This window comes from Cyrtonyx montezumae, unplaced genomic scaffold (genome assembly GCF_038088225.1).
Source record: "Cyrtonyx montezumae isolate F1298 unplaced genomic scaffold, pur_monq_1.0 scaffold_30, whole genome shotgun sequence".
NCBI classification, from domain to species: Eukaryota; Metazoa; Chordata; class Aves; order Galliformes; family Odontophoridae; genus Cyrtonyx; species Cyrtonyx montezumae.
In genome coordinates, this window is record NW_027072035.1 from 11,677,400 (window position 1) to 11,704,157 (window position 26,758).

At 34.7% G+C, this 26,758-nt stretch overlaps 1 protein-coding gene across 7 annotated transcripts in view; it reads right to left on the minus strand.

Annotated features, from left to right (window-relative positions):
* Positions 1 to 483: 483 nt before the first annotated feature.
* Positions 484 to 26,758, minus strand: part of DMXL1 (Dmx like 1) — a 77,764-nt gene continuing 51,489 nt past the window's right edge. For 3 of the 7 annotated variants that reach the window (XM_065744285.1, XM_065744284.1, XM_065744291.1), the window contains 18 exons: positions 26,116 to 26,364; positions 18,043 to 18,206; positions 16,586 to 16,722; positions 16,198 to 16,283; positions 15,457 to 15,658; positions 14,120 to 14,237; positions 12,775 to 12,837; positions 10,633 to 10,719; positions 9,880 to 10,001; positions 9,625 to 9,766; positions 5,712 to 5,762; positions 5,381 to 5,441; positions 4,848 to 4,975; positions 4,590 to 4,682; positions 4,029 to 4,120; positions 3,365 to 3,417; positions 1,571 to 1,788; positions 484 to 1,139 (listed from right to left, as the gene is read on the minus strand). In XM_065744285.1, the coding sequence (XP_065600357.1) occupies positions 915 to 1,139; positions 1,571 to 1,788; positions 3,365 to 3,417; positions 4,029 to 4,120; positions 4,590 to 4,682; positions 4,848 to 4,975; positions 5,381 to 5,441; positions 5,712 to 5,762; positions 9,625 to 9,766; positions 9,880 to 10,001; positions 10,633 to 10,719; positions 12,775 to 12,837; positions 14,120 to 14,237; positions 15,457 to 15,658; positions 16,198 to 16,283; positions 16,586 to 16,722; positions 18,043 to 18,206; positions 26,116 to 26,364 (2,291 nt within the window). In that variant the 3' untranslated portion in view covers positions 484 to 914. Of the gene's footprint in view, positions 1,140 to 1,570; positions 1,789 to 3,364; positions 3,418 to 4,028; positions 4,121 to 4,589; positions 4,683 to 4,847; positions 4,976 to 5,380; positions 5,442 to 5,711; positions 5,763 to 7,232; positions 7,831 to 9,624; positions 9,767 to 9,879; positions 10,002 to 10,632; positions 10,720 to 12,774; positions 12,838 to 14,119; positions 14,238 to 15,456; positions 15,659 to 16,197; positions 16,284 to 16,585; positions 16,723 to 18,042; positions 18,207 to 26,115; positions 26,365 to 26,758 lie in introns of those variants that run through there. The other 4 variants (XM_065744288.1, XM_065744287.1, XM_065744289.1 and 1 more) reach the window with 4 other exon arrangements.

Sequence of the window (26,758 nt, forward strand, 5' to 3'; positions counted from 1 at the left end):
TTTATCTTTGGGCTAAATAATGTCTTACCGGAAAAAATGTAAAAAATAAATTATTATTTTTTTCTTCTTCTTCTACAGACATGCAAATAAATACTCTTTGAGGAGATTCTAAAGCAGTATTCTAAAGTAGTATCTTCCTGTACTTTTTTCATCAAGACTAAAGCTTCACAAATAATCTTGACAATTTTAATAGGAAGATATTCATTAATATGTACATATTTTTGTAAAGGGATTGCTCAGGGTTAAAAATATATTTTTTAAAAGGTAAGTCTGCCATACTGATGGCAGTGAGTCAAGCTATGGAACAGAAGAAAAGTCACAGAACATTCTTCAGTTTCTCATACCCTAGATCACAGGAAAGAGACCGAGTGAGTCAAGGAGGTAAACAGCCTGGATTCCAGGAATCGAGACAGATAGTGGCTCACATTAATGTCTGCATGGCCAATTTCTCATACAGTAGGAGTTTCTACTAAAATAGACTACTTCTTTTCCAGACATAGTATAAATTTTTATTGTAGGCCAACTACACAAGTAGAGATACAGCTAAGGTTGCCACAGTGAGAGAATTACATTATCTAAGGTTCCCATCTGGACCTACTTTCAGAAAAAGGCCAGTTGTTGAACAAAGAGACTGTGTCCAGATGGTACACTCCAGGCAGGAACATAACTACCTATAAGGAAGGGTAAACCACCTCAGAAACATCTTAAATATATTATAAACAGATAATTCAGAGTCCTTTACATATTTTAGGCAACAATCAGAATCTGAAGTAACTAAAAGATCTAATAAATATGAAAGAAAAAAAAATATATTTGTGGCACAAATTATCACTGTATATCTGGTTTTTTGAGTAGTTTCAGGAAAAGTATTTTCAGGGATGGCAGAAGGTTACACACTCCACTGAGAAAAAATATTACATCATAAATTTCACATCATTTTTTAACACTTCATTAAATGGGCTGAATCTATCAGGCAAGACTCTCATCTTTACCGTTCCATCAGCACCACAGGAGAATATGTGATTTGCTGGTCCTGTCTCAATCTGCATGACTCCTGTCCCAATGTTTCTGAAGAGAGACTGTCGAGCATGCTCATTGATGAAAGTGTGCAGAAGATTAAATGTAGACAGACTCCATACCTGAAAAAGCACCAAAACATCAATCTCCTGTCATAATAATTACCACAACCTTAAAGCTCACTAGTGATGAATTATGGAAAAATTGAACCGGAGTACATTTCATACTGATCTTTCTAACACTAAGTATGAAAGAAAAGGTATGTAGCAATCTGTAATGACGTGGTAACAGAAAAGTAATATTCATTTTCTATAATATGTAAATGTAGGATGACTAAGGTTATATTAACTAAAGAGGACTATGAGGTAAGAATAACATTTGATGATACGTGTAAGTATATGTGAAAGTCAGGGTTGAGAAGAAGTGCAGAATGTGACATCTGGTTATTCCACACTTCTGTGCAGTAGGGTTTTACATGTGGGTTTCATGATTGTTTTTAAGTTTACACAGTACCATGATCTTCACCTCTTTGCTCCCTTTCTCCCATTAATACCTTTATGTTGCCTTCAGCAGATCCTGTGACAAAATACTCTTCTGTAGGATCGACGGCAATTGCTTTGACTTGAGAATCATGACTTTGGAGTAACTGTTGCTGCTGCTTTTGGCGAAGGTCAATTATACACGTAAAGCCTCTCCTCCCTCCAGAGATTAATAGCTGATGTTTTGGAGCATATGCTAGAACTGTTGCTCCACTATCATGACAGATAAAAGCTGAAAGCCAAAGCAGAGTTATTTAAATAAACACACTGTACTAACGTTAATTTGCCATCAGTTTCTAAAGTTCAAGATGGTAAAAACAATGGCTTTGAAGCTGTAGTCCAACTGACCACAATTTGTTAACTTCATGCAGTGCCATATATATACAAACCCAGGCTCATATCAGACAAATGAGGAAGTTACTGTATGTACAGGAAAAGTATCCTTCTTATCCCTATAAACTATTAAGCCTTGACCAGAAACATGTTCTTTTCAAACTTCTTAATAATTGTTATTTCAAGGCATGCTTCCTATACAAAATTTCCTCCAGAATTACCAGATATATTTTGACAGCAGTTTCCACTTACTATTTTAAATTTCCCTGTTTACAAATTTATTTGGGCATGTTTGCTACTCTAAATTAGCAGAATTAGTAAAAGATTACAGTCATCAGAACAAAATTCAGCGTATCTGAGACTAGATCCTATAAATCCTAATATGCATCATATTTATTTGTACTTAAGAGTTCAGAGGATTCTCTAAAGCTGTGTTTAGAAATTTCAGGCACTGCACAGGTAAGCCTAAGCATTCAAACCTTAATTACAAGGAGTTCTCAACTTGACTCTCTAAGCCTAAGTCTGTGTTTCAGCTACTCAAATTTAGTTCTTTTTCACTGCATCAAAGTAGTAGTAATAAAAGCAGTGCAACCCACTTAAATATGATATCTGAAGAAGCATACTTACAGAAGCAGTTGTTTACAGGTGCAGAAAGCATTTAAAACATTCCACAGTGTATTTGGCATCATACATAAAGTAAAACTGACATAGAATTGGACAAACTTTGAAAGCAAAAATGCACTGTTTAAAAGACATAGCACTAAGTGCATCTTCAAAAATTATACTCTGAAAATAACTATCTGATTATGAGATCTTGGTTGTACACTGTCAAACCTATTCGTTACGAAAAAAATCAATGTCTATTTCCTAGGAAATCTTGTGCATTTATTCATGTACTTAACTTCAGAGGACTATAAGTTCAGAGAATTTCTTAACTATGGCTTTTTGAAGGCAGGATTTTCACAGAGGCAATGAAATACGTAACAGTTCTTAAGTATTCATATTCTCCAAGTAGATCTGGAAAAGCCTAATGTTATCTTTATGGTACTGTTAGTATTGAGTGGAGCTTCTCTGACTTGAGTAATGACAACCACAGGAACCTGGAGCTAGAGTATGAATGCATATCCATGCAGTCTTAAGTCTGTTAAAAACTGCAGTCTTCACAGATTTATCTGAATATGCTAATGACAATAAACAGGACTTACTCCATCTTTAAAAATAGATTGAAGTTATGGATGTCTGGTTTTCAAGGACTGCACTCGTGGTACAAAGATATAAGGAAGGGCACGAAGTCATTTATAGATAACCTTGTATCATTTCTCAAGAATTTCTTTTTAGATTACTGCTGATGTAGGATGATGAAAGCTGTTTTACTGTTCATATTGAATTACTTCCAATAACATTGCCGTGAGTACAGAAACACTTTTTTTTCTTTCAACATTGATCAAATATTTTCCTTGCTGTATTTTACTTACCATGCACCAAACTATTTGTAGGGGAAACTAAAGTATCCCAAAGACAAATATTTCTGCATGAAAAAAAAAGAAGTTTTAACTAAGTATGGGGAAAAAAAAGGTTTTAATTAAATGAGTAATGTTATCAAGTATTTTCAGTACTTGAAAGAAGTCATAAGAGCCCTAGGAAAATTGTTACAAGGATAAAGCACTGTAAACAAGCTTTCAAAATTACTCCTTTTGAGCAGACATTAAATTATTTTCATAGTTACACACACACCAACCTTCCCACTACTGGTTAATCTGTTAATGGATTCATATTGAGATTACAGGCTTTTGTAGCTGAATTCATCTGAATGTTAGCGGTTCTTGCTATTTCTTCATCCAAACTTATTTTAAATGTTCCCTGAAGAGCTATGCAAGTGTCCCTAGATCTGTAAATAAATACTTTAAGATAGCCTAATAGGAAACACGAACAGAGGTTTTGTGCTTCCCTATAGGATCAACTTTAGCATGCAAATATAGGCGCAAACATTACAGTACCCCAAAAGAAGAAATATGGTGGAAGTATAAACATCACTCTGAAATTGCCTAAGAAGAATCAACAGAAAGCTGAAGCTGGACCTGGGAAGGGACACTGTATTATTCTTATATATTATCAGAGCAACAATTAGTAAGTTCTTACCTGTTGTCAGAAGACAATCCAGCTGTAGCTATCAAAGATGATGAACTGATGAAAACAAAGTCATTGGCTGTTTTGTTATGACACTGCCAGGTCTGAAAAATGGCAGTTTATAAACAATTAATTAAAAAGACACAGATTTTCTATCAATATGAAAGCTTAAACTTGCACAGGAACGTGGGTTGCTTTGAATACAATTTAGAGAACACAGGAGACTACACGCATGCCTTCTGATACTGCTGATTTTTCAGGGCAGTGTATCTGCAGCCCTGTTTACTGATGTTTAATTCACAGCTGACAATTACTGATAATTCTCATGGAACATTAAGGTTATTTCAGCTATGACACTGCATTTTCTACTCTCCAGCTTTAATGGTATGATTAGAATTCTGTAATCTATTTGAATCTGTGGAATAGATTAAAGACTGGCAACGATGTGTTATTAAATCTTGATTAATACTGGTTATCAGAACAATCTCTGCCCAATTCTAACATGTCTAAAGATGTAATAAAATAAAAAAGCACAGCAGAATTTTATGGAAGCAAATTTAGTTTTCCACTTACCAAATATGGTTTTGGTGAAGTTCCTGTAAGTGGGCAACATTTCCAATTTGTTTGGTATAAACTTATATATCCATCAGCATCAACAACTCCAAACTGAAATGAGGTATAAATTATAAATACGCATGTATTTGTTACACAGAAAATATCTCTCACAATTCAGAGAAACTCCTCTGAATTTGGAGAAAATGATACGTCAGTTAATTCACAACTTTCTGTTTGACCGTGAGAATAAAGTAAATACAAAGCATTGTCAGTTACCTTATTTCCTTGATAATTGAACCTCATTCGAGTTACCCTTGAGTTGCCACCAGCCCGAAAACACGTGATTTGCTGTGCATGACCCCATTCAAACATTCTTACACTGCCATCTTGAGCACCCGTCAGATCTGCAATAGAAAACAATTAACTGACCTTTCACATCAGCAGGAAGATTTCTTCTAAAACTTCAGGAAGACTCACACCACCACACACAAGCTTCAAAATTGCTAAAGCCACAGTATCTGCACAGTACCTAGCATACTCTGGGTTTATCAGGTATCAATGAAGCTTAAATCCATGCTACTCACACCTTATTGAGCTGCACATACTTATTACTTAAGAATTATATTGAGATGGCATGGAAATAGGAAATTATTTAGAGATACCAATACTACAGCTTTATCCTTCTATCTTTCATGCAAGTCGAAGTAAAGGAAAACAATATTCATTTGGTTAAAAAAAACAATCACTATTTGCAAAGGCTATTCTTCAATATACAATCTTCAGTTAAAGAAGCACAAAGCTGGACTTACAATATGGTAATGTTGGATGAGAAGCCATTCTTCTGACATTATTAATAGCCTTCTTGAGCATCTGTTCAATAAACAAAACAACAGAAAACAATTGCACAGTACCACCTAGCAAAAGCTTTGTATTTGAATAATAACCATGTCAGATAATTTGTTTCCTATCAGAATTCCTACTGAAAGCAAGTACTGCTTTTAGAAATTCAGAAGACAATCTCTTCCAAGACTAGCATAGATGTTAATACTTTTGCAGCTTTATGTGTCATGGTAAATATTAATTTTCTGCGTCAGAGACTTATGGATCCAAGTAAAAACACTTCTTAGGCTGCAGTCTTACCTCTTTTCTTGCCAATTCCTTTCTGATTCCATTAAATTTATTGGAATATTCCTGAATATTGTAAGATAAGCAAGAGAGAGGCAGAAGCATGTAAAGAAAGAGGTAAACAAACTTTAACAGAAGTAAAAAATAGGAGGGAATATATTAGTTCAAGTCTAGTTAATTTACTGTAATTGGTTGAAAAGTAACTTATTTATTTATTACTGTTTGAGGCCTCCTAGAATAAGCAAAATAACAATAAAAACTGTGAAATCTAATACTATTTGAAAGCATTTAATAATTTTGCAAGTACTCTTCCAATAGATTTTTCTTTTATTCCTAAATTCCAAAACTTTTGTTCCTAAATTGACTTTACTTCCTAAATTCAACACTTTTGTTCATAAATTCCATGGCTTTTCTTTGAGTCAGATACACAGTTTTTCCATATCAGTTTAATCCCTCACTATCAGGAGTTCAATACACGAAGAGGACTGGAGACATTAGACAATTAAGATTAAAAAGCCATCAGATTACGTGAGAAGTCCAATTCACAAAACTCTATAGCTGCAAAGACAACGTGGGGATTTTTCATCAGGGAAATGCATCTTGCTTTTCTGTGCATGCCTCTTCCCTTCTTTTCTCTCTGCTACTGTATGTCAAAATTAAGCCTTCATTCTTTCATTTTTTGTTTTTTTTAATGGACTTTTTGTTGGTTTGTTTTGTTGTTTGTTTTCTCTGTTGATTGTTTCAGTTAGTAGGATAACTGCAATCCTTCTAATCCTTTGATTATATTTTGGAAGCGGATTCAGATCATTCAGTTCTCAACACCTTGGTATTTGTTTAAGGGAAAGCCTTATGCCTCTCAGTCACTCAAATTTATTTCAGAACACCGTCCAGAAGAGAAAGCAAAACATGAAGACAAGCTTTTCAAATATGAGGTTTTTTCTTTTTTCTTTTTTTTTCCTATAATTACTTAAAATCACAAATCAAAAGAAAAATTAAAAGGTCTGGCAAAATAATGGTGACTAAAGCAACCTATTAGGTTATAAGACAAGACGTTAGAAGACAACACTCTTCATACAATAGAGTGTATTCCAGTCAAATATTTTGCTCTCTAAATTCACTGTTTCTTTATTTAAGTAAGAAAGCAATTTTTAAGTTTCTCAGGCTTATTCAATTTCTTCACAAAAATAAAAAGGCTAAATTGATTTACAGATAATAACTTCAACCAAGAAGTCAATTGTAAGCTTCTTACTTAAAATACAAATAAATATTACTATCCCCAAATCTATGCTGTATTTTTCTTTCTTTATTTTTTAAAAGCAAGCTTACAGAGACTTGTCTGAAAGACTATGCTAACACAAATCTCTGGTACAGCACCTCCAATTTAGAAGACAAATGCATATATTCGAACTATCAGTATAACTAACTCTTCATACTGCTAGCTCTGTTTCCCCTTTAACAGCAGCTCATGGCTGAAGTTGGGTGCTTGGTGTCTGAAGAATAAAAAAATTAAAACATTTACCCTTGGTTAATAAATGGTACAAATACTGGTGCCAGTCATACCAGCTTGAAAGACAAGCTGTTGAACAAAACACCAAGTTTTAATGAAGTGTACAGCATGTACTATTAGTTCAATGTTCTCTTTGAAACCTCTACTGAAGGAACTGTGTAAACACACTCTACTGAAGAATCTAGTAGTGAGCCTCCTCCTTACCTTGTAGGAGCTGAATAAGAAGAAACAGTGAAGAACAATAACAAAAAAAACCTCAGAGTTAATAAAATGTAGTTAATTAAGTTAGTTTCCCTTGTTGATGGAAATGAACCAAAGATAACATGACTAAAAAGACAGCAAAAGTGAGGAACAGAAGGCTACGGATCTACTAAATGAGTTGTAAATCACAGAAAAGTAAAGATGGGAGAAAAGATCAAAAGCAGTATGTGAAGGAACAAAGTACCAAACAGCAGCAACAGGATGTTTTCTTTGGTGTAGCTGACTTTCCTCCAGATTTCAGTACCACCATTTTCTCCCAAGAATCCCTATATCTTCCTTCATTTACTTTGTCCTTCATTCAGTACCTTTGTAACCTCTCCCTACAGGGCAGGTGTGGCTGCATTCTCTGCTTGGTTCTCTACTCCTCTGCCAGAGTCAAACAGAATGCCAACCAAAACTTAGGTCCAAAGTTTAACAACAAATGCATTCAACAGAAGCATAGACAAGTATCTTCAGGAAAGAAAGTTTTGCAACATATAGAACAGAAAGTTATATAAGAACAGTTTCCATTAATAGATTATGTAATTTGTTTGTTGAGAAACAGGCACACAAACTGTATATACACACATATGCATATATATGTATATGCACATATATATGGAATTGAGAGGAGAAAGCAGCAAATTTTCCAGGAATAGTTGTATGACACCTGATTTATGTCATCAGAGCTGGAAAACTGGTAACTGGGATAAGCAGCTTCCAAATACAAGGCAGAGATGTTGGCATTGTACAGCACTGTTTCAATGCTCATTCTTTATTCACTCCTCCTAACATTCAAACTAAACTGTCTATATAAATAAAAAAATAACATATGGCTATTTCATTCTACCACAGTTATCAGCCTGCTCTGAGTTGTAAAATGCTGTGAAGTGCAGCCAAATCATGAGATGCAGTGCATTCAGCTAGCCAGGCTAGTTTCACCTTTATGTTCAGACAGGCCGAGGAATAAAGGTGTCTGGTAAGATCACTTAGTCCAGTTAAGTGGCTTCCTGTAAGCACCTTCCTGGTGACTTCAACAGGACTGCATTATTATAGAGCATCTATACTGCACAGGACCTAGGTAAGTGTGCACAGGACCAAGTTAAATATGCCAGTAGCCAGACTAGAATTAGGATTTGAACAGGACTAAATCTGAGACAGTATCTTTTTGCTTAGAGACAAGGTTTATGCCAGGTACATGTATAAAAATACAAGCTAACATTGTGCAACCATCAACTTTATTACAAGAAGGATTAGTTTAGTCTCGTGGACATAACTGTGCTTTACTGGGTGCTCCTCAACTCTATTTTAGAAATGGCAAATAATGAAACTGATTACCTCCTGTAAAAAACATTAATCAGACAAATGGCCAAATTTAATAGAACTACTAAGCCAAGTTTATGTGCAAACACACAGCTCTTCAAAGAAAAGAAGACAGAGCGGACTGCAGCTTTTGAGTTAAAAAAAACCAACAACATTGTTTAAAGTTGGCCATATATAGCTCAAATTACACTCAACATCCGTCACTGGTCCTATTTCTGCAACATTGCCCTCCTTATTTTTCTTCTGAAACCAGAAACCTCCAGTTTTCCCAAATTTAATTTGCTCAATTCCAGAGTTTAATTCACTTCACTGGAAGCCTCTGTCCTGTCTATGAAATCTGCTTTTGGAGTTCACTCAGTATCCTTTCTAGAAGGGGGCCTACAGTGTATACCAGAGTAGAAGCTGGTATTTACTTTAAAATGATAGCTGGAATACTGCAGAACCCAGAATGAAAGATCAGATTCTGGTTAAACTAAAAGCTACCTCGATATTTTACACAAGCATTTCAAGCCAATCTCTATGAATTGATCTTCTGACATCTCCTGAATTTATGCTCCTTAGAAACTGCTTCAGCTCATTTAAAAAGCAACAATGTAAGCTGTAACTTCTCCACTCAACCTTGATTTTTAAGTAAAAAAATTAAATGGTTTAGTAAAACTTCTGCCTCCTTATTTGGTGTATATTAAATTACATGCATATATAGCCTATTAATTGCATTATTATAAAAAAAGTAAAAAATAGTAAAAAAAAAAAAGCAACATTTACTTACTAGCTAATTATAAGATATAATCACCAACAGTGAGCAAAGAAAAGTAGAAAGATGGACTGTGTAAGTCTAATCTTTCACAAGTGACTTACCACAGATGCACCCCTGCCAGTTTGTGTACTACCAAGCCAAGGCATATTAATGGGTGTGCCAGGATTACTGTGAGTATAAGGAGTGGTTCCCTGAACATTCACCAGGTCATCACGAGCATGTATAACTAAGAAATCATCAGCCCTATAAATGAAATAACATTATAAGTTAGATTGCAAACAACACTAAGTACTGTGCTTTGATACAATTATTTATTACACAGTCAAGCTGTGATGTTGGAAATATAAAAAGTATACCCTTTATTTTCTATTTCCACGTCATCATCAACCCAGGTATAGATCTGTGTAGCCAGTATTGCAGAGACATCTAATTCTTGAATGTCGTGACTTGATGCTATTGCAATGCAGTTCCGATTTGCCTGAAAAAAGTCACACACACATAAAAAAAAAGCTACAAAAGGACAACTCAGATGCTGGCTTTTGTTCAGCCATAATAAAACTACACACTTAATCCATATAATATAGAAAACGTTTATGCCTACAAATCTGTATGTTCAAACTAGCTAAACCTGGAAGCTTATGGGACAGCAAAACACATAATTTGTATTTTGTATCACTCAACCAGCTACTGTTTCTCCTTGCATCTCTTAGAGGATAATAAAGACTCAACTATCTCAATCTGTATGTTATAATGCTTACAACCTGTTTCCCCTTCATTCTTCCATTCAAAGCTTAAATAGTTAAACAGGAGTAATGGTCTTTTTTCCTCCTTCGCTCTTTGCTGAAGACAATAAACATTCCTACTTACAAGCTTAAAGAAAAATTGTCTCTATCCTTTTTACAATAAAAAAAGGAAAATAAATTACCAATATAATTGTTTAACTATGGTAAGATAATTACGAACTGTTTTAGAGAAGGAAGCACTAAGAATTCAGGCTGTATAAGGATAGCTTATGAAGAAATACCACCTATTCACACTGCCACGTGTTCAACTAGTAGAAAAATAACACAAACAGATAAAACAGGTTATCCTACCTGCTTTATACTCACCTTATTGACTGCGAAAGCAGTAATAATGTCAGACTCTTTATGAATTATTCTTGCCTTGCCTCCTGGGTATCCAAAATCTGTTTCAATCTGTATTTAAAAAGTAAAACATTAAAATGAAAAAAAAAATCAACTCAAGATTGCCCTTTTTTCACAGAATCACAGAATTGCAGGGGTTCAGAAGGGACCTCCACAGATCATGGAGTCCAACCCCCCTGCCAAAGCAGCTCCCTAGCCCAGGTTGCACAGGTAGGCATCCAGCGGGTCTGGAACATCTCCAGAGAAGAAGACTCCACCACCTCTGTGCAGCTGTGTTACTGCTCCATCACTGCACTGGGAAGAAGTTCCCACACACATTTGTATGGAACATCCTATGCGTGTATAACCATTTCACCTTGTCCTATTGCCACACTCTGGAATTATAAAGACTAAGAACTACATCATATGAATTTTCCTACTTTTTCCTCAATTTTAATTCTAAAAAACTGTAGCAGTAACATGTAGTTACTGCAGTAAATCTTCTCTCTGTGCAATAATTTAGCTTCCTGTTGCCATGTTAAGATTGCCCAAGCAATAATAAGAAGATTTAACATAAGTAATAATAACCATGTTCATTCTCAGAAAACCTGAGAGGCTTGAACGTTTGGAGTTGTCAAGTACTAACTGAGTCTTGATGTACTCAATATTTACTTTTAGTACTGGGACTGACAAAACATAATGGAAGTAGGTGCAGACACGATTCTGAACAGGAAAGTATATATGAAGTTTCTCAACTGACACATTCTCCATAATTACATGAACTTGCTAAGGGGAACTGTACATTCCATTACCACAAAATAGTAGCTATTAAGAAAAATAAATTTTATTATCAAGTTGTTTTTTTGTTTTGTTTTTCATGTGATCTAATATTACATTATGTAACGCAACCCTTGTTTATCTTTTCTCATTTTAGAAATGCACCCAAGTATGTGCCAGCATACAATAAAATTCTATGATGCATCTATATCAGAACTCTTGTTCAAAACTGAATAGTTTGGCATTGCATGGATTAAACTGACAGACTACAGACTCCTAGTCTTGTAGAAAAAACACAAAAGGAGAGATGGTAACAGAAAAATGGAAACCTCAATTACTAATAAAAGATTCCATACTTCCTCCAAAAATAAACAGTTATTCCAGGACTACTTAACTCTCAGCTCCTTAGTTCACTGGTCTTTAAAAGATTTACCCATAGATATTTTATTTGAAAAACAGCAAGACAGTGCTGTCAAAGAATATCAAATAATCTTTTTCAAGGTTTGGGAAACAGCAGTAGCTGATTTATATTAGAGTACTGTACCTTCTAATAAAAAACAAAAATCAAATTCTGATCATCTTACATATATAAAACTGCACAAAACTGCAGTTATAAAGAGGTTCAAAAACATCATCTCATGCAGTGAGCAAATCTTCAAAAAATGAAGATACTGTTCTCAGTCCGTTCCTATGATCTGCTTAATGAAACTGCTTTATCATATAAACAATCATAACGATAGAGCCCAAGGACATCACAACATGTTCTCATTGTTGTCCTCTTAATAGTTATTTGTTTGAGAAAATCTTAAGAATACACTACTTCTAATTGTATATGAAGGTATAGTATTATAACTTTTTTAGTCTATTGTACCAGTCTTCCAAGAAACTTAAATGGGCTCATTTACTCCTGTCTTGAAACTAAGACCCATCGGAACTTTTCAATATCAAACTATGATTAGGATAATAAATAAGACTTTATTTTCAGTGTATCACTGTTACTTTTGAGTGGCTATTTCAGTCACAGGTAAAAAGCTCCTGCATACTCCTTCCCACACTGCTATGGATTTTTTCAAGTCACTTGGAAAATGCACAACTTCAGCTCTTCGAAGCTATGTAATTTAATAATTTGTACTGTTCTTACTTGGTTGTTTCATCTTGTTTTTTTAAGATATGAAACTTATTAGAAACCAAATGCAAGATAACCAGTGTAATTCAGTATCTTCCAAAACTGATTTCTTCGGATCATTTGGGTGTCAGTAATTTTTTTTAAGGAGTACCAACACTATTTTGAAAAGGAAAGACTTCATAACAATGTACAGTCCAATTAATTTGATCACTAGTGCTTTGTACCTTATTGATGATGGGCTCCTCCACAACAGAATTTTTCAAGGTTTCATTACGATCCACTAATGACTTCATCAAGGAAAGAACAAGCACAGAATAGAGAGCAAAGATAAGACATAATATGCAAGGTATTAAGGAAATCCTTAATTTGTTATTGTTTAACCCAACAAAGAACAATTAAAGCACAATAGTGTGTTCACATACAGATGCACTTCACTTACATACATTGTTATACAGCAGTAGTAATCCTCAAGTTTATATTCTCTCACTGTGGAGGACATCAATTTACCTATACTGCAACAGCAATGTCATCTCAGAAGTCTAATTTATTGGAATATAGGTAATCTCCAGTTATTATTAGTTACATGAAGACAGAAAATAAAGGTAACAAATGTATGCTGTGTAAAGCTGTCAATGATCTTGATTAGAAACATATAAAGTACATATGAAGTATTCCAAAATACCTTCCCATACAGCATAGCAACACAGCTGCATTAATGCACAACATTATCAGAAATTGCGCATCTTTAAACATCACAAATAAGAACAACTTTCCTTTCTACTGCAATCTGCATTCAACACAAGCACCCAAGTAAGATATAGCTGCATCACGACAAAGATTAACTCATACAGAACTCTTTGTTACCATGGCTTTATTAGTTATGAATAACCTTCATCCTGCATGCTGTGGTTTGCTCTTATCTGCTCTGCCTCTTTCTCCTCTGGTTCTGTTACCTAATAGTAGATTTTTTGGTTTTGTTTTTTTAAATGAAACAAAGTAATTCTTGAGAAACACTGTGAGTAGGGATCAGTAAGAGGAAAAAGAAAAAAAGCAATGAAGAGGGGAAAACCCAACAGAACTCCATTGGAACCATGGCTTCAACACATTTATCTGAGTTTGACACCTCAAGCTCAGCAAGATACTGGAAAAATTTATCAGAGATAGAAATATTACTTGATAATATAATTAAAAAATAAATAAATATGAATAATAACACTAAAGAAACCAGTGGGTATATCTGGGATGACCGCAGTAGGGATAAATTCAAACTCAGGTTTGATTAATGTTTTTGATCCCTTAAATGTTTGTCATTCTTTTGAGTCAACTTTTATACTGATATAAACAAAGATGCTGACTGCAGTGAAGTTCTATTCAGTCAATCTACAGTCAAAGATCAACTGTTACTGTTTTCAATGAAACAATGGAAATCAATCTTTTAGTTAGAAATAGTGCAGATTTAGTCATAGCCATATTATTCATTCATGTTTTAGAAAGCAAACAATTCAGCCAGATAAGTTCACTAAAAGCTCATAAACCAAAGATTTTACATACCCTAAATGCCATACCAACCTCATTCAAGCATCGCTTCTTTGTAAAAATATTTCTGATAAAGGTTTCCTGGACTTCTTCCTGTTTAACCAAGTACTGCCAGAGCCTCTTCACTGATAAGGCAACATGGCTGTTAGATCTATAGGGAAAAGTTGAAATAAATATTTGCATCTTGCTCGTACTAGAGACATTGCAGTGACTCGTATCCTAATCAGATTACAGTCAGAAGAAATGTTAAGGCAAAACTACAGCTGTCAAAACTACCACACACTTATCCACAAACATCACTGTACTGTCTTCTTGATAAATCTACATGAGAGAGTAAGAAGAACATGCAGCATTTTCACCACCTATCCTGGGCCAACTGAGAAAAATCTATGAGATTACAGAAAAGTAAGCTCAATGCAGTATTATTTCTTAGGCCACTCCATTCTTTATCATACGGATCTTTTCTGCTTATTGACAATTAGTGCCTCTAATACAAGAACAGTGAATGAATAACACTTCCTGCTACGAACATACTCATATTTGTCTAACACCTAAAAGATCCACAGTAAAAAAAGAATTTAGTAAAAATTTAGTAAAAAAAAGAAAATGAAAAGGATTTATCTCTGGAAACTGTACAACAAAGTAAAACTTGTAAATATAAACAGACTTGCTTATGGCAGGCCAAATCCATGAAACCTTCAATAAGTTTTGATTATGATTTTAAAACAATGCAAGGCAGCACATATATGTCAAGCTATTTCTTTTTTATCAGCTCAAGCCAGTAAAGCATGATAAGCATCAAGTGCTCCACAACAGACAACTGGACTGTTGATTCTGAAAATAAAGGTGAAAGTAAAATGGGAGGAACAGGGATATATTTAAAAAGAGACTATTTAAGAAACTGAGAATATTTTTCTGATAGAACATGTCGCATACGGACTTCACAGCCATGGTATTATAATAAATACTTCTTTGAATCTAGAAGATACTGATAACAATGTGATTCCTTCCAATGGTGGGACAATTATTCAATAACTAAATTAAATTTTAATTAATTGTCATTTATATTTAATGATAATTTCTCAAGGGAAATTTGGAGTTCCTTATTTTATTGTCAAGCATAGTCATTCTACACAGTAACTAGTTAAAAAAATAATTAGAAACTCTGAATGCTTTTTCTAGTCCTGCTTTTGAACAGACATGCATAGATTCTGAATTGTACCCATAGTTTAACAAGAGATTACAGCAGATACAGAAAATGTCATGACATTGCTACTGAAGTTTAGGCCCATTACATGCACTACATTACATGAAGTACTCATACTTCATACCTTGATTCATTAGACAGCATTTATAAAAACTGGACTCACCTGAATGGAGTGTTTGTAGGCTCAAGTAAAGTTTTGTGCCTTAGCAATGCAGGACCAGCAGCAAGGGCATCCTCAGTAGCATGAATGGAAATATAATGTTGAGGTGGACCACCATATAGCTCAAGACGTCGGAGAAGAACTTGTTCCCAGCGCTGTAGTGTTTTCAGAACTGCATGGCATACTGGTGAACTAACTGGAAGCTCTAGAAAGATGAGTAAATAATAATAAAAACCTTAATACTGCCTTACAAGCATGATATAGATAATCCCATAGTTGAATACTTAAACTTATTTCAAATATCTCCAAAATAAATCTTTAATCAAACCTCAACCTGGTATTTCCAAGCATAAAAAAATAACTGGTTTGTGCTAGCACTGCTAGATAAAGGAATAGCTTTCTCCAAGGGTAACCTAAATTAAACAAAAAGCAGGCATGATGCAACTTGGATTACAAAAAAAAGTAAGTTTTCCAGCAAGATAAAAATACTGTAAGCACTTCTGCATGACTAAGAGGCATAGAAAAGAACAAGTATGCACAGATTCCTGCTAAATGCTGAACTTTACCTACTCCTCTTAACCATCCATGTTATTTCATAAATATAACACTAAGATGAAAAGTATCAAAACAATTTAGTCCCAAGCTATGAAAATAAAAAAAGAACTTTTAGACTAAAAATAGAACACATTAAATACTTAATACATGACTAATACTTAAAATAAAAACACAACTGCTGCTTATTACCTGAGAGATCATGTCCAGCCAAAGGGTAGAAAATCTTCAGGTTATTAAGTACCAGCTGAACCATTGCCAACCGCATCAGTGACCAACTAGTAAGAAAATACAATTAATTTACTAATAGGATTTTTTTAATACATTAACAGGATTTCTTAAAGCTTTTTATCTTTGCAATAAACTATGCATAATTACAGTGTTTTAGGATATTATCCACATTTTGCATTTAAAGGCCACTCTACAGTGTATTAAACAGAAAACTAATCACTTTGAAAAATTAGCTTAGTTAACACACTTCCAGGAAATACCAAGTAACAGGTGTATGATCTCAAAACTAAATGGCCAAAAATGCACATTTAACCACTGAAGAGCAACTTGCACTGTAAAAGTTACTCACCTGTATGAATTAGCATTAGAATGCTCTTGATTATGTGAATTTGATGCAAATGCATCTCCATCAATATCATCATCTTCACCACTTTCCTGACTCTCTTCTGAGTCATACTCCACTTTACTTTGTGATGGAAGAAAAGGCTAAAAATACAGTGTTCTTTAAGTATCATCTAGCCAACATTTAGTTTTACATTATGTTTTTAAAAAATAAATGACTGTAATATTTAGTATTTTATAAAACAGTAACTATGCCATCTACATTGTAATGTACAATTTGTACCTCTTAACTAAGCTTACTGCCATTTTTATATTATTCAAAATTGTAATACCGAAAATGAAAATCCTAATGCTTTTCCGATTCTTGTTTTTCTCTCCTTTCATATCAGGAATATAAAACATACGTATTATACAAAAGCTTCTCCCTGTCAGAGAAAAGTGAAAGCCACCATTGTATTCCCTCTTACTCTAAATCATCCATGGGCTTAGAAGACTAATGAATAAAAATATCCTATCCTCTGCTATCTGGTATTTGTGATTTCTTTTTTGCCCTTCTTCCTGAAGTATGGCTAATATATTTATTTTACTGATACAGTTAATATATGATAGAAATGCACAGTACTACTTCATATTATTTTATGTAGTTTTCTACAGAGGAAGACCTCAGACAATAGACTTAACACAAGGCAATGTAACTTGTTTTCTATAAAGTAAACAATTTAACTTCACCCACTTTCAACAATGATAAAAAGCTTCTCAAGAGAGACATGGACATAACGGAAAGAGCCATAAAAGATGATTGAGAGGCTTAAGCATCTCTTCCTTGACAAAAGGCTGAGAGAGCATGGACTATTTGGTCTGGAGAAGAGAAGGCTCAGGGGAGATCCTCTGAATATATAATATCCAGGTATGCGTGACAGGAAGGTGCAAAAGGGAGAGAGACAGTCCATTTTGTGGTGCTTAGTGCCAGGACAAGTGGCAGTGGGGACAAACTGGAACACAGGATGTTCCTCCTGGACACCAGGAAGTACTTTTTCACTGTTCAAGTGATGGAGCACCAGCACAGGTGGCTCATAGAGGCAGTGGAGACTCCCTTCTTGAAGATCTTCAAAAGCTGTCTGATGTTGTCCAGGGCATCCTGCTGTATGTGTTCCTGCTTGGTTGGACCAGATGGACCTGGAGCTCCTGCCAATCTTAATAATTCTGTGGTTCTGTGATTGTCACATTTCCACTCTGAACAACTAACTCATATTTACTTAGACATTTGTACTCTAAATCAATGTTAGTTTTGTTCATAGCATAATATGAGAAAAAAAATAATTTCTAAGCAGTAGCATTAAAGAAAGCCACAAGCAGTAACAATAGGTGGCTTTTATCACACATCTAAATTGGTACATTGAATAAAGACTAAGCAGAAAACACTATCGCAGAAGCAAGACTTTAAACTTTCAAAAAAGCAATTACCTTTGCAATGAAATAATCCCAAATACTAAGCTCAGGAGGAATAAATCTTTCTTTGTCAGATGGAGATTCTTGATCTAACCATTGCAAGTTGGCTGCCTGAGAACTGTCTTTTGGAGAAGTTTTTGATGAAAGCTTGAAACATTTTTGCTGTTTCTCTCCATCATCTAAAGGGGAAGAAAGCACAAATTGCTTAGAACTGTTTGCTCCACCTGCCACTTTCAGTAATGGGATTCTTAATAGAAAGTAAAAAGCTTCCTCATTACAAAAGCTTTCATAAGTTACTTTGTTTCTGTAGCAAATAAGCATAGATAATGTCAATCCTTAAATATGCAGAACTAATGAAGAACTAGAATGCCAAAAAGGGACAGCCCACAGTACAAAAAATACAGCACAGCAGATAATGCACAGAACTGCGTTAGAAGCTTTCTTCCTTTAGCAAAGATGACAAACATAATGGCTCAGGTCACGATACAAAAATAGACTGCTTCAGTAAGTACTGCTGATTATTGACCTATGCAGAATTTTTGTGTCGCTTGTTAGTTGTTTGTGTGTTTTTTAAAGGCAATAATCTTGTCTTTCAGAGTTTGTAGTGAAAATATATAAGTTGCCACTCCTAGTTCAAATTTCAATCAATGTCTCTGTCTGCTGAGGTCTGTATTTTCTTATATGGTACAATCTCAGTAAATCTACTTGTCCTAACAACGTATTTTTCTAGTAAACACGACTTCAAGCTGTTCAGGCTGAAGTCCAATTTTAAGCAATACAATCCAGTACATATGTTATTAAACAGGGAAGAGTTGGAAAACAGATAAAATGTTACAGATAAAATGCACTCAAATCTATTTCCTACTTAACTGTAAGATTTGCTTTCAATTTTCAATCAGACATATACAATACATAGAGAAAGTTAAAATATTAAGCTGCAAACCAGAGATAATTTTTGAACTGTATTCTGAAGTTCCCAAAACTTTCAACATCTATTTAACTGGATATTAAGCATTCATTTTCTTAGAATTTCAAAATCTCCTTGTTTCAGGTAAGATATAAAAACTACGGTATCACTGGAAAGAACCACAGCACTTAACACACCCATTTGCCTACTCCCTCTTCATTTTTTTCTTGTTCCGCTGCAAAAGAAGTGTCTGGACACAAGCAAATACGTAGGTTTAAAAAGCTGACAGGATGATTAGAAATCACTGACTACAAGCATCAATGTATTAGGCTAAATTTTTTTACTGGAATACTCTAAAATGAACATCACAATCATAAACTGTGTTTTATGTTTTAACTTCCTTGATTATTCCCTTCTGCTGACTAGAGCCATAAAACTAATTTCTATAGAAGCTTCTGATATTACTTTCTCTTTTTAATAATGTTAGAGATGGCTCATAAAGAGCCAGCATCCCTCTGCATGTCTGGAAGGAGCTACTACAAAAAACCTATCTCCTATGCCTTTTGTTTGTTTGTTTGTTTTTAATTGTGTGTTTTAACCATAGGAGACTTCAGAGTCTCGAAATATGCTTGAAAGATTAAGTCCTTCAAAACTGTTATGAGCACTCCAATGACTCAAAAACAGAATGTTGAGCACTCTGCACAAAAGAAAAAAAACCTGTTGCACATATGAAACTCCCATGCTCATAACGGAAACTAAGCCAACTCTGAGGAAAGTAATATTAAAGACAATAAAAACTAACTTCAGTAGAAGTAAAAAATAATTTATGTACCACATAATGTGTAACAAAAGCTGAAGGCATTATCATCATTTTCCTATAAGAGATATGTAGGAGATATTATTTGAAATCCAATTACTGGTATTAAAAGGTAACATAACTGCTGCAGTACAATGCATTTTCACTATTTAAAAAAGCTCATCAGCCAACAAAGAGTAGGTACCTGCATTACTCTGTAAGAAATACTAGCAATCACATTAAAAAAAAAACAAAAACAAAAACAAAAACCCTACTCATTTAGTTTAAAGATAAGGAGCAAGTGTTGCATGCTATAGAAATAGAAAAGTATATGCTTGCAGATTGTTTTTCAACATGGACTCCAAAAAGCGAATGGAATATTTAAGGAAAATGAATTATAAGCATTCAAATGGTTAGAAATACATAGTAGTGATGACAATCTTCCTTTTTCCTCATTTCTATGCATTACAAAGGCATTTAATAAAACCAACATATTCATTAAAAGTCTTTGACATTTGCAGTTGCAGATCACCAGTTATACTCACTTTCCAATGTCTTGTGTATTGCTATCTAAAAATATTTTAAATATATTCTTAATGTGAAATATTTATCTTCATTGTCATGAAGTAAGTAGTATTTTAAAGAAAGCTGGATTATATTCAAAAAATAAAATGTTTTTACTTCTGCAAAGATCTAACACATGCAACAATATTCAGAAGACCTGTTACCCATGTGACCCCCTTTCTATCCCTCCAAGAAGAGCTAAGATGCAGATCTTTTTCAATTTCTGAAAAAACCCTAACATGCAAGTCAGAGATACTGTGCTTTATTGAATATTGTGTGCATGCATCAAGCATCAACACTCCGGCACACTATGAAAAAAACAAGTCTTTAACAGAAAAAAAAATCTGTAGTACTACTGTTAAACATGCATCACCTTTAACTGCAGCAACAATATCAGCATTGCTGAAACTCAAAGAAACTATCTTCTTAGGTATAAAGCCATTTGCAGATTTCTGTAATTCTCTAGGAAGAGAAAGTGAAAATCTGCAGTAATAAATTTTGTTGTCTTCAAACTTAGGAATAAATTTGCACTTTGCAGTGTTACAGACTATAATATTTTCACCATTGTATTCTGCTTCAAGGATAACAGCTCTTGCCCACATGACTTCAGACATCTAAGTCCAGGTTGATGAATGTAATGAATTAGCACTTGACAGTAGCAATATCTATTCAGTTTCATAGGATTATAATAATCAAGATATAATATATTATTTATATATAATAAACAATTTTTACTACATGCCAAGATTGTATACTGTTTTGGTTGTTTTTTTTTTTTTTGTATTTTTGCACTATTTTATGCATAGTAATTAATTGAAAAGTTGCAAATATGTATTGAACTCTCTGATATTTCTGAAGATATTATGTAAATAATGTGGAACTTCAAATCTGGGCAACTGAATAAACAGTAAAAACAAATCTTTTAAAAAAATTAGATGAGCACAATAAATAGTTGTGTGACATGCATACATTCTGTAGACCTTTCCTGTTTTAATCATCTAAGGGTTTTTCTACTTAGCCAAGAAACCTGTCATAATGCAAACTTCAAAACAAACTTCTACTCTGTTTTAAATGGTGGCTGAACTGAGAATAAGTCAGAAACAGCAATAAGGCAAACATCAACATAAAACAGAAAGTCATGCAAATAATGAAACACTCAGTAATTCAACGCAGTATAAAGACAAGCCTATACTGCAGACTCAACTTCTTAGCTAGAGTGAAACACATTCACATCAACATTTCCATTGCTAACATCACAGGTAATTCTGCATTAGAAGTTTAGTATGGCTGTTGTAGGCCCGTACACAACCTAGAAGGTATTAAAACTTGAATAATCTTTTATCTGTTCTGAGATGAAGCCATTTCCAGAGATAAAGTATAAAACTGAAGACATTCAGAGTTGTTCATAATCTGCTGGTGAAATTGATTATCTGATCACAGAATGGCTTGCACTGGACGGGACCTTTAAGCCAGTCTAGTGCCAACTCCCCACCACAGACAAGGTTGCCATCCATGAGATCAAGCTGCCCAGTGACAATCCAACCTGTCCTTGAACATCCCCAGGAATGGGGCATTCACAACTCCTGTGGGGAACCTGTTCTAGCACCTCTTTACTCTCTGAATAAAGAATTTCTCCATAAAGGCCATTCTCCCTTATCCTATCACTTCCTTAAAAAGTAGTTTTCCCTCTTGTTTAATAACCTGCCCTACTAGAAAGCTGCAAATGAAGCCTCCCAGGAGCATAAGCAAGGCCAGCTGACTCCATCTTTCTTTATAGCAAAAGTGATCCAGCCCTCTAAGCATCTTCATGGTCATCCTCTGGACTTGCACCGATAGCTCCATGTCCTTCTATGCTGGGAACCCCAGAGCTGGACACAATACTCCAGATGCGACCTCACAGGAGCAGAGTAGAGGAGGATCAGTTCCCTTGCCCTGCTGCTCAACCCTCTTGACAGCAGTCCAGGATACTGCTGGCCTTCTGGGCTACAAGTGCATGCTGTCTCATGTCCAGCTTTTAGTCCAACAGAACCCCTAAGTCCTTCTCCACAGGGCTGCTCTCAAGGAGTTTTTATCCCAGTCTATATAGATAACTGGAATTGCCTCAACCCAAGCACTACACCCTGCATTTAGCCTTGCTGAATCTTGTTACATTTTCATGGGCCCACTTTTCAAACCTGTCCTGGTCCCTTTGAATTATATCAGCTGCACTGCACAGCTTAGTGTGATCAGCAGACTTACTAGGGGTACACCTGATCCGACAAACCATGTCACTGATAAAGATGTTGAAGGCACGGGTACCACGACTGTCCCCTGGGGAACACCACTCATCACCTGCATATAGAGACACTGACCACAACTCTATGGTTGCAACCATCCAACCAACTCACTATCTACCAAATAGTCCAGCCTTCAAATCCACTTCTCTCCAATTTAGAGATAAGGATGTGGTGTGAGACGATGTCAAAGGCCGTGCATAAATCTAAGAAGACAACACCAGTTGCCTTTCCTTTGGCCACTGATGCCATCACTTCTGTGAAGACCACCACATCAGACCAGCATCATTTAACCTTGGTAAAGCCATGCTGGCTGACTCAGTTTGCATTTGCCTTAACATAGTTTCCAGAAGGATCTATTCCATGATCTTCCCAAGCACTGAGGTGAGGCTCACTGGCCTGCAGTTCCCTGGGTCTTCCTCTCTCCCTGTCTCTAAAACAGGAGTGACATTTCCTTTTTCCAGTCACGCAGGACCATGCTTGACAGCTATGACTATTCTGATATGATAGAGAGTGGCTTGGAAACTACACCAGCTAGTTTCTTCAGGACACACAGATGCATGTCACAGGGGCCCATAGACTTGTACACATTCAAGAACAACAGGTGGTCTTGAACATCTTGTCAACTGCCCTCAAATATAACATTAAAGGTCAATACTGAAGCAGAAAGTAGTAAGAAGTCATGCTGATGCCAAATTATTTTTGTTACTTGTTTTGTTAAAAAATTGCATGAAATTTTCCTCATAGTAAGGACAGAAAGCAGATTAAGAATTCTGATGATTTCTTTTCCTCATTTACACCTGCCCAAGCAAAACTTGACAAAATAATTCATCTTTTGCTTATAAGCTCTGTTACTCTAAGTCCACCATTTACGAAAACTGTAATGGCAGTGTGTTTTCGAGGAGGCCATGAATAAGCACTCGTGAAAAACAAGTGAGAACTACAAATGAATTTAGAGGATCCCACGACAAAAAAAAATGAAGGCAAGATTGAGCCACCCAAGGACAAATTTTTACCTGTACATCCTCATAACTGAACTATCTGTTTCGCAAAACCTGTAGAATGTTAGACAGGTTATCACAGTAAAGCAAGAGCAACAGTTTATCGTTCTTTCCTACAGAAGAACAACTACAGAATCATATTTCTGCTCCAACTTCAATTGCTCAGAGTGTTAGCAGCATCAACAGAGAAAAAATCTTGTAAAGTCTCATGCCACTAGATTTCTGACCATTTATCTACACCTGAAAGTTAAAATAGCTAATTTAATCCTATAAAGTGTACTAGCAAAATATTCAGTTTGGAAGATTTGTTTTTAATGTACTCTTGCAGCATGGAAAAACAGAAATCTATATTTTCTAACTGTTAAAGCAAAATTTAAACTTTTCTTTAGGAAACATCTGGATTTTAGAAAACTTACCATCTCTATACAGATTTTAGTGTACACAAAAGTTTTGAGGAAGATTTGAAGAAAAACCATGTGGAAAATAAGATTTTAAAAGCAATAGGGTTATTTTTCATATGTTAATTGCATCTCAGAAAATGTAATATATACACTATTTTAAGATATAATTAAGAATGGAAATTCTCAAATGCTAACATGGTCAAAATACAGGAAATATATGTAGCCATACAGGAAAAAAGAAACATGGTTGAAAAGTATAATGTGAAGAAGCTCCAAAAGTATTCAAACTGCTATGCTATTTCTGATCTTTACCGTAGAAGAGTTTGTTTAAAAAAGTTTGTTTCATACAAACTAATTCTGAACAGAAGACAGGCCTATTTACTTGTTTCCTTAGTTTAATTTGTGTCTGAAGTATCCTAAAACAAAAAAAAATTCAAAGAGATTGTATTTAATTGGAAGAAAATATCTTGTGAAGCTGACTGCATGCTTAGATCAACTTTCATTCAGTTTTCAATTTCAGCTCCTTGACTCTTCCAGCAACTGATTTATTAATCCTGTAATCAGTCAGACAGCATTCATTTGTAAGAAAAATATGCAGTAGATAGGTAGCAGAAATTTTCAGAATATCTTGCTATGTAAAGACAAATATATTAATTTTTAAACAAGAATAACAACTTAACACACCTCAGCACAGAGTTGTCCACCTAAGACACTTAAAACTGTCAACAAAAGTCAGCTATACCTTCTAATTATGCAATCCTGATTTGGCAAATATATTTAACAAAATGCCACAGAGAAAACTATGATCAAATCTAAAGTGATAGCTACTCTGAATCACTACTCTGGTAAGCACTTTTCTAAATGTCTGAAAACCTGTATTTAAACATCCAAATGCATGTTTCTTTAAATGCACGTTTATGAGAAATTTTTATATGTAATATAATGGCAATAATACTACATACAAGTTATAGATATTACATATTATATTATGTATATTATACATAAATGCATGTATATTCAGATATGATGTAAGAAGCCACCATAGTTCAAGGAAATTTACTTTTATGTGGTCTTCCTTTTTTGTTGTTTTATTTTTATGTTAGACATCTGTATGATAAGTCAGACTATGAGCAACTGATTCAGAAAGTAGAAATCTGTACAAAACCAACTACAAAATTAATTCTGGATAGTTTTCTGAAATTAAACCTGAAGAATTTAAAACAAAAGTGCTCTCAAAATACCAGAACCGAATAGCAACAAGGTACCTTTTCTTTGTAATGTTTAGAATGAACACTTAGAAATCCACATGCATAATAATGCTTATATTCATGAAGCAAAACAAGCAGCTCTCTAATAAAGATATGAAACACTTCTGATCATTCCAAACCATGGAAAAAAATTCATATTTAAGACTTATTTCAAAGGAAGTACAGTAAGAGTACTACAGCACTGGGAATTTTATTCGTAAAAAGGCCCAATTGAACTGCTGCTGTAATTACAGAACATGGCTTTAAATTTTGATGTCATGGCTTGCAAACAGAAGTTTTTCTGTCTTTCTATATATGCAAAAATAAAAATCACACATAGCAAACTGCATGTAGAGGCCTAGTACTGAATCTATTATCTTGCCTGAAGACTTGGTAGGACTATGAGTACTGAAGGTAGTAAGGGATTTCGAAAACCCCACACATTCCATGGAGAACACTACTACCTGATGTGGGCTAGGCATTGGGAAGTGCCTACCTGCCAAAGAGAGAAAACACACTGTGTTTGTAAAATGGGAATATATTATCATTAGGACAGAACTGGAAAGCTTTAAAATGAATATTAAGAACTAGGTTTAAATTGAACTGAAAATTTTCCATTTAAGATGAATTTAATCCCCTCGTATTACAGCAGTTCTACTAACTAAAAAGTAATGTGATTAAATATCACATCTGCTTTTCTGGTTCCTACTCTCTTTTACAGAACATCTGTTAAGAATTCCAGATTATTTTAATTCACAGATTTAATCACAGTTGAACAGAGAATATTTTATGAAATTAGTCTTAAGCTTTCAGTAGTGAAAACATTTAAAAAAAATAATAAAAAAAAAATAAATGCATCTCTCCCACTCCCCCACCTACTCCTCCAAAAGAAGACATACCAGTTTTTGTCTTTAACTGCTGCTGTCCTCTGATAGGAGTGTGAGCTCCTCCTCCAAAGATTGCAGACCACATTTTGTTGTTAAGTGGATGAGCCATAATTCTGTACAACTCACTGCTAGAATGTGTTGCTAGGCCATGGATGAACAGACTCAGATAGACTGCAGTTAGAATTTCACAAAGTAAGACAGTGAGACCTGGCTGGGCTTCCTCACCAGCAGAATTCAAGAGCTGTACTAGAGCTGTTATTCCTGTTGAAATACAAAAAAGTTGCATGTTTGCATGATCAAAATTCCGTTTCAAAGGAAACTGAAAAGTCCAGGAGACAGTGACGTCCTAATTCTATATGCTAATATCCAAACACAAAGAATTCTTGAAGTTGTCAGAAAGGCTTATTTAATGTTTCTTTAAAGATTTCATATAGGAAAACAAAACACACGATTTGAAAATGTATGCCTTGGTTATGCTCAAATTGAAGTTACTATTTTAAAATGAAGCTCATACAGATTAATTATATGTAGCTTACACTTTCTGTAACGAGAGCAGTGTAGCTTCATCCTAGCAAGGGCTAAATAGGTTTCAGAGCTGCAGCTGAATGTAATTTGTTAAAAACTTCTCATTTTCAATAGTTTTGAGTTATCGCAA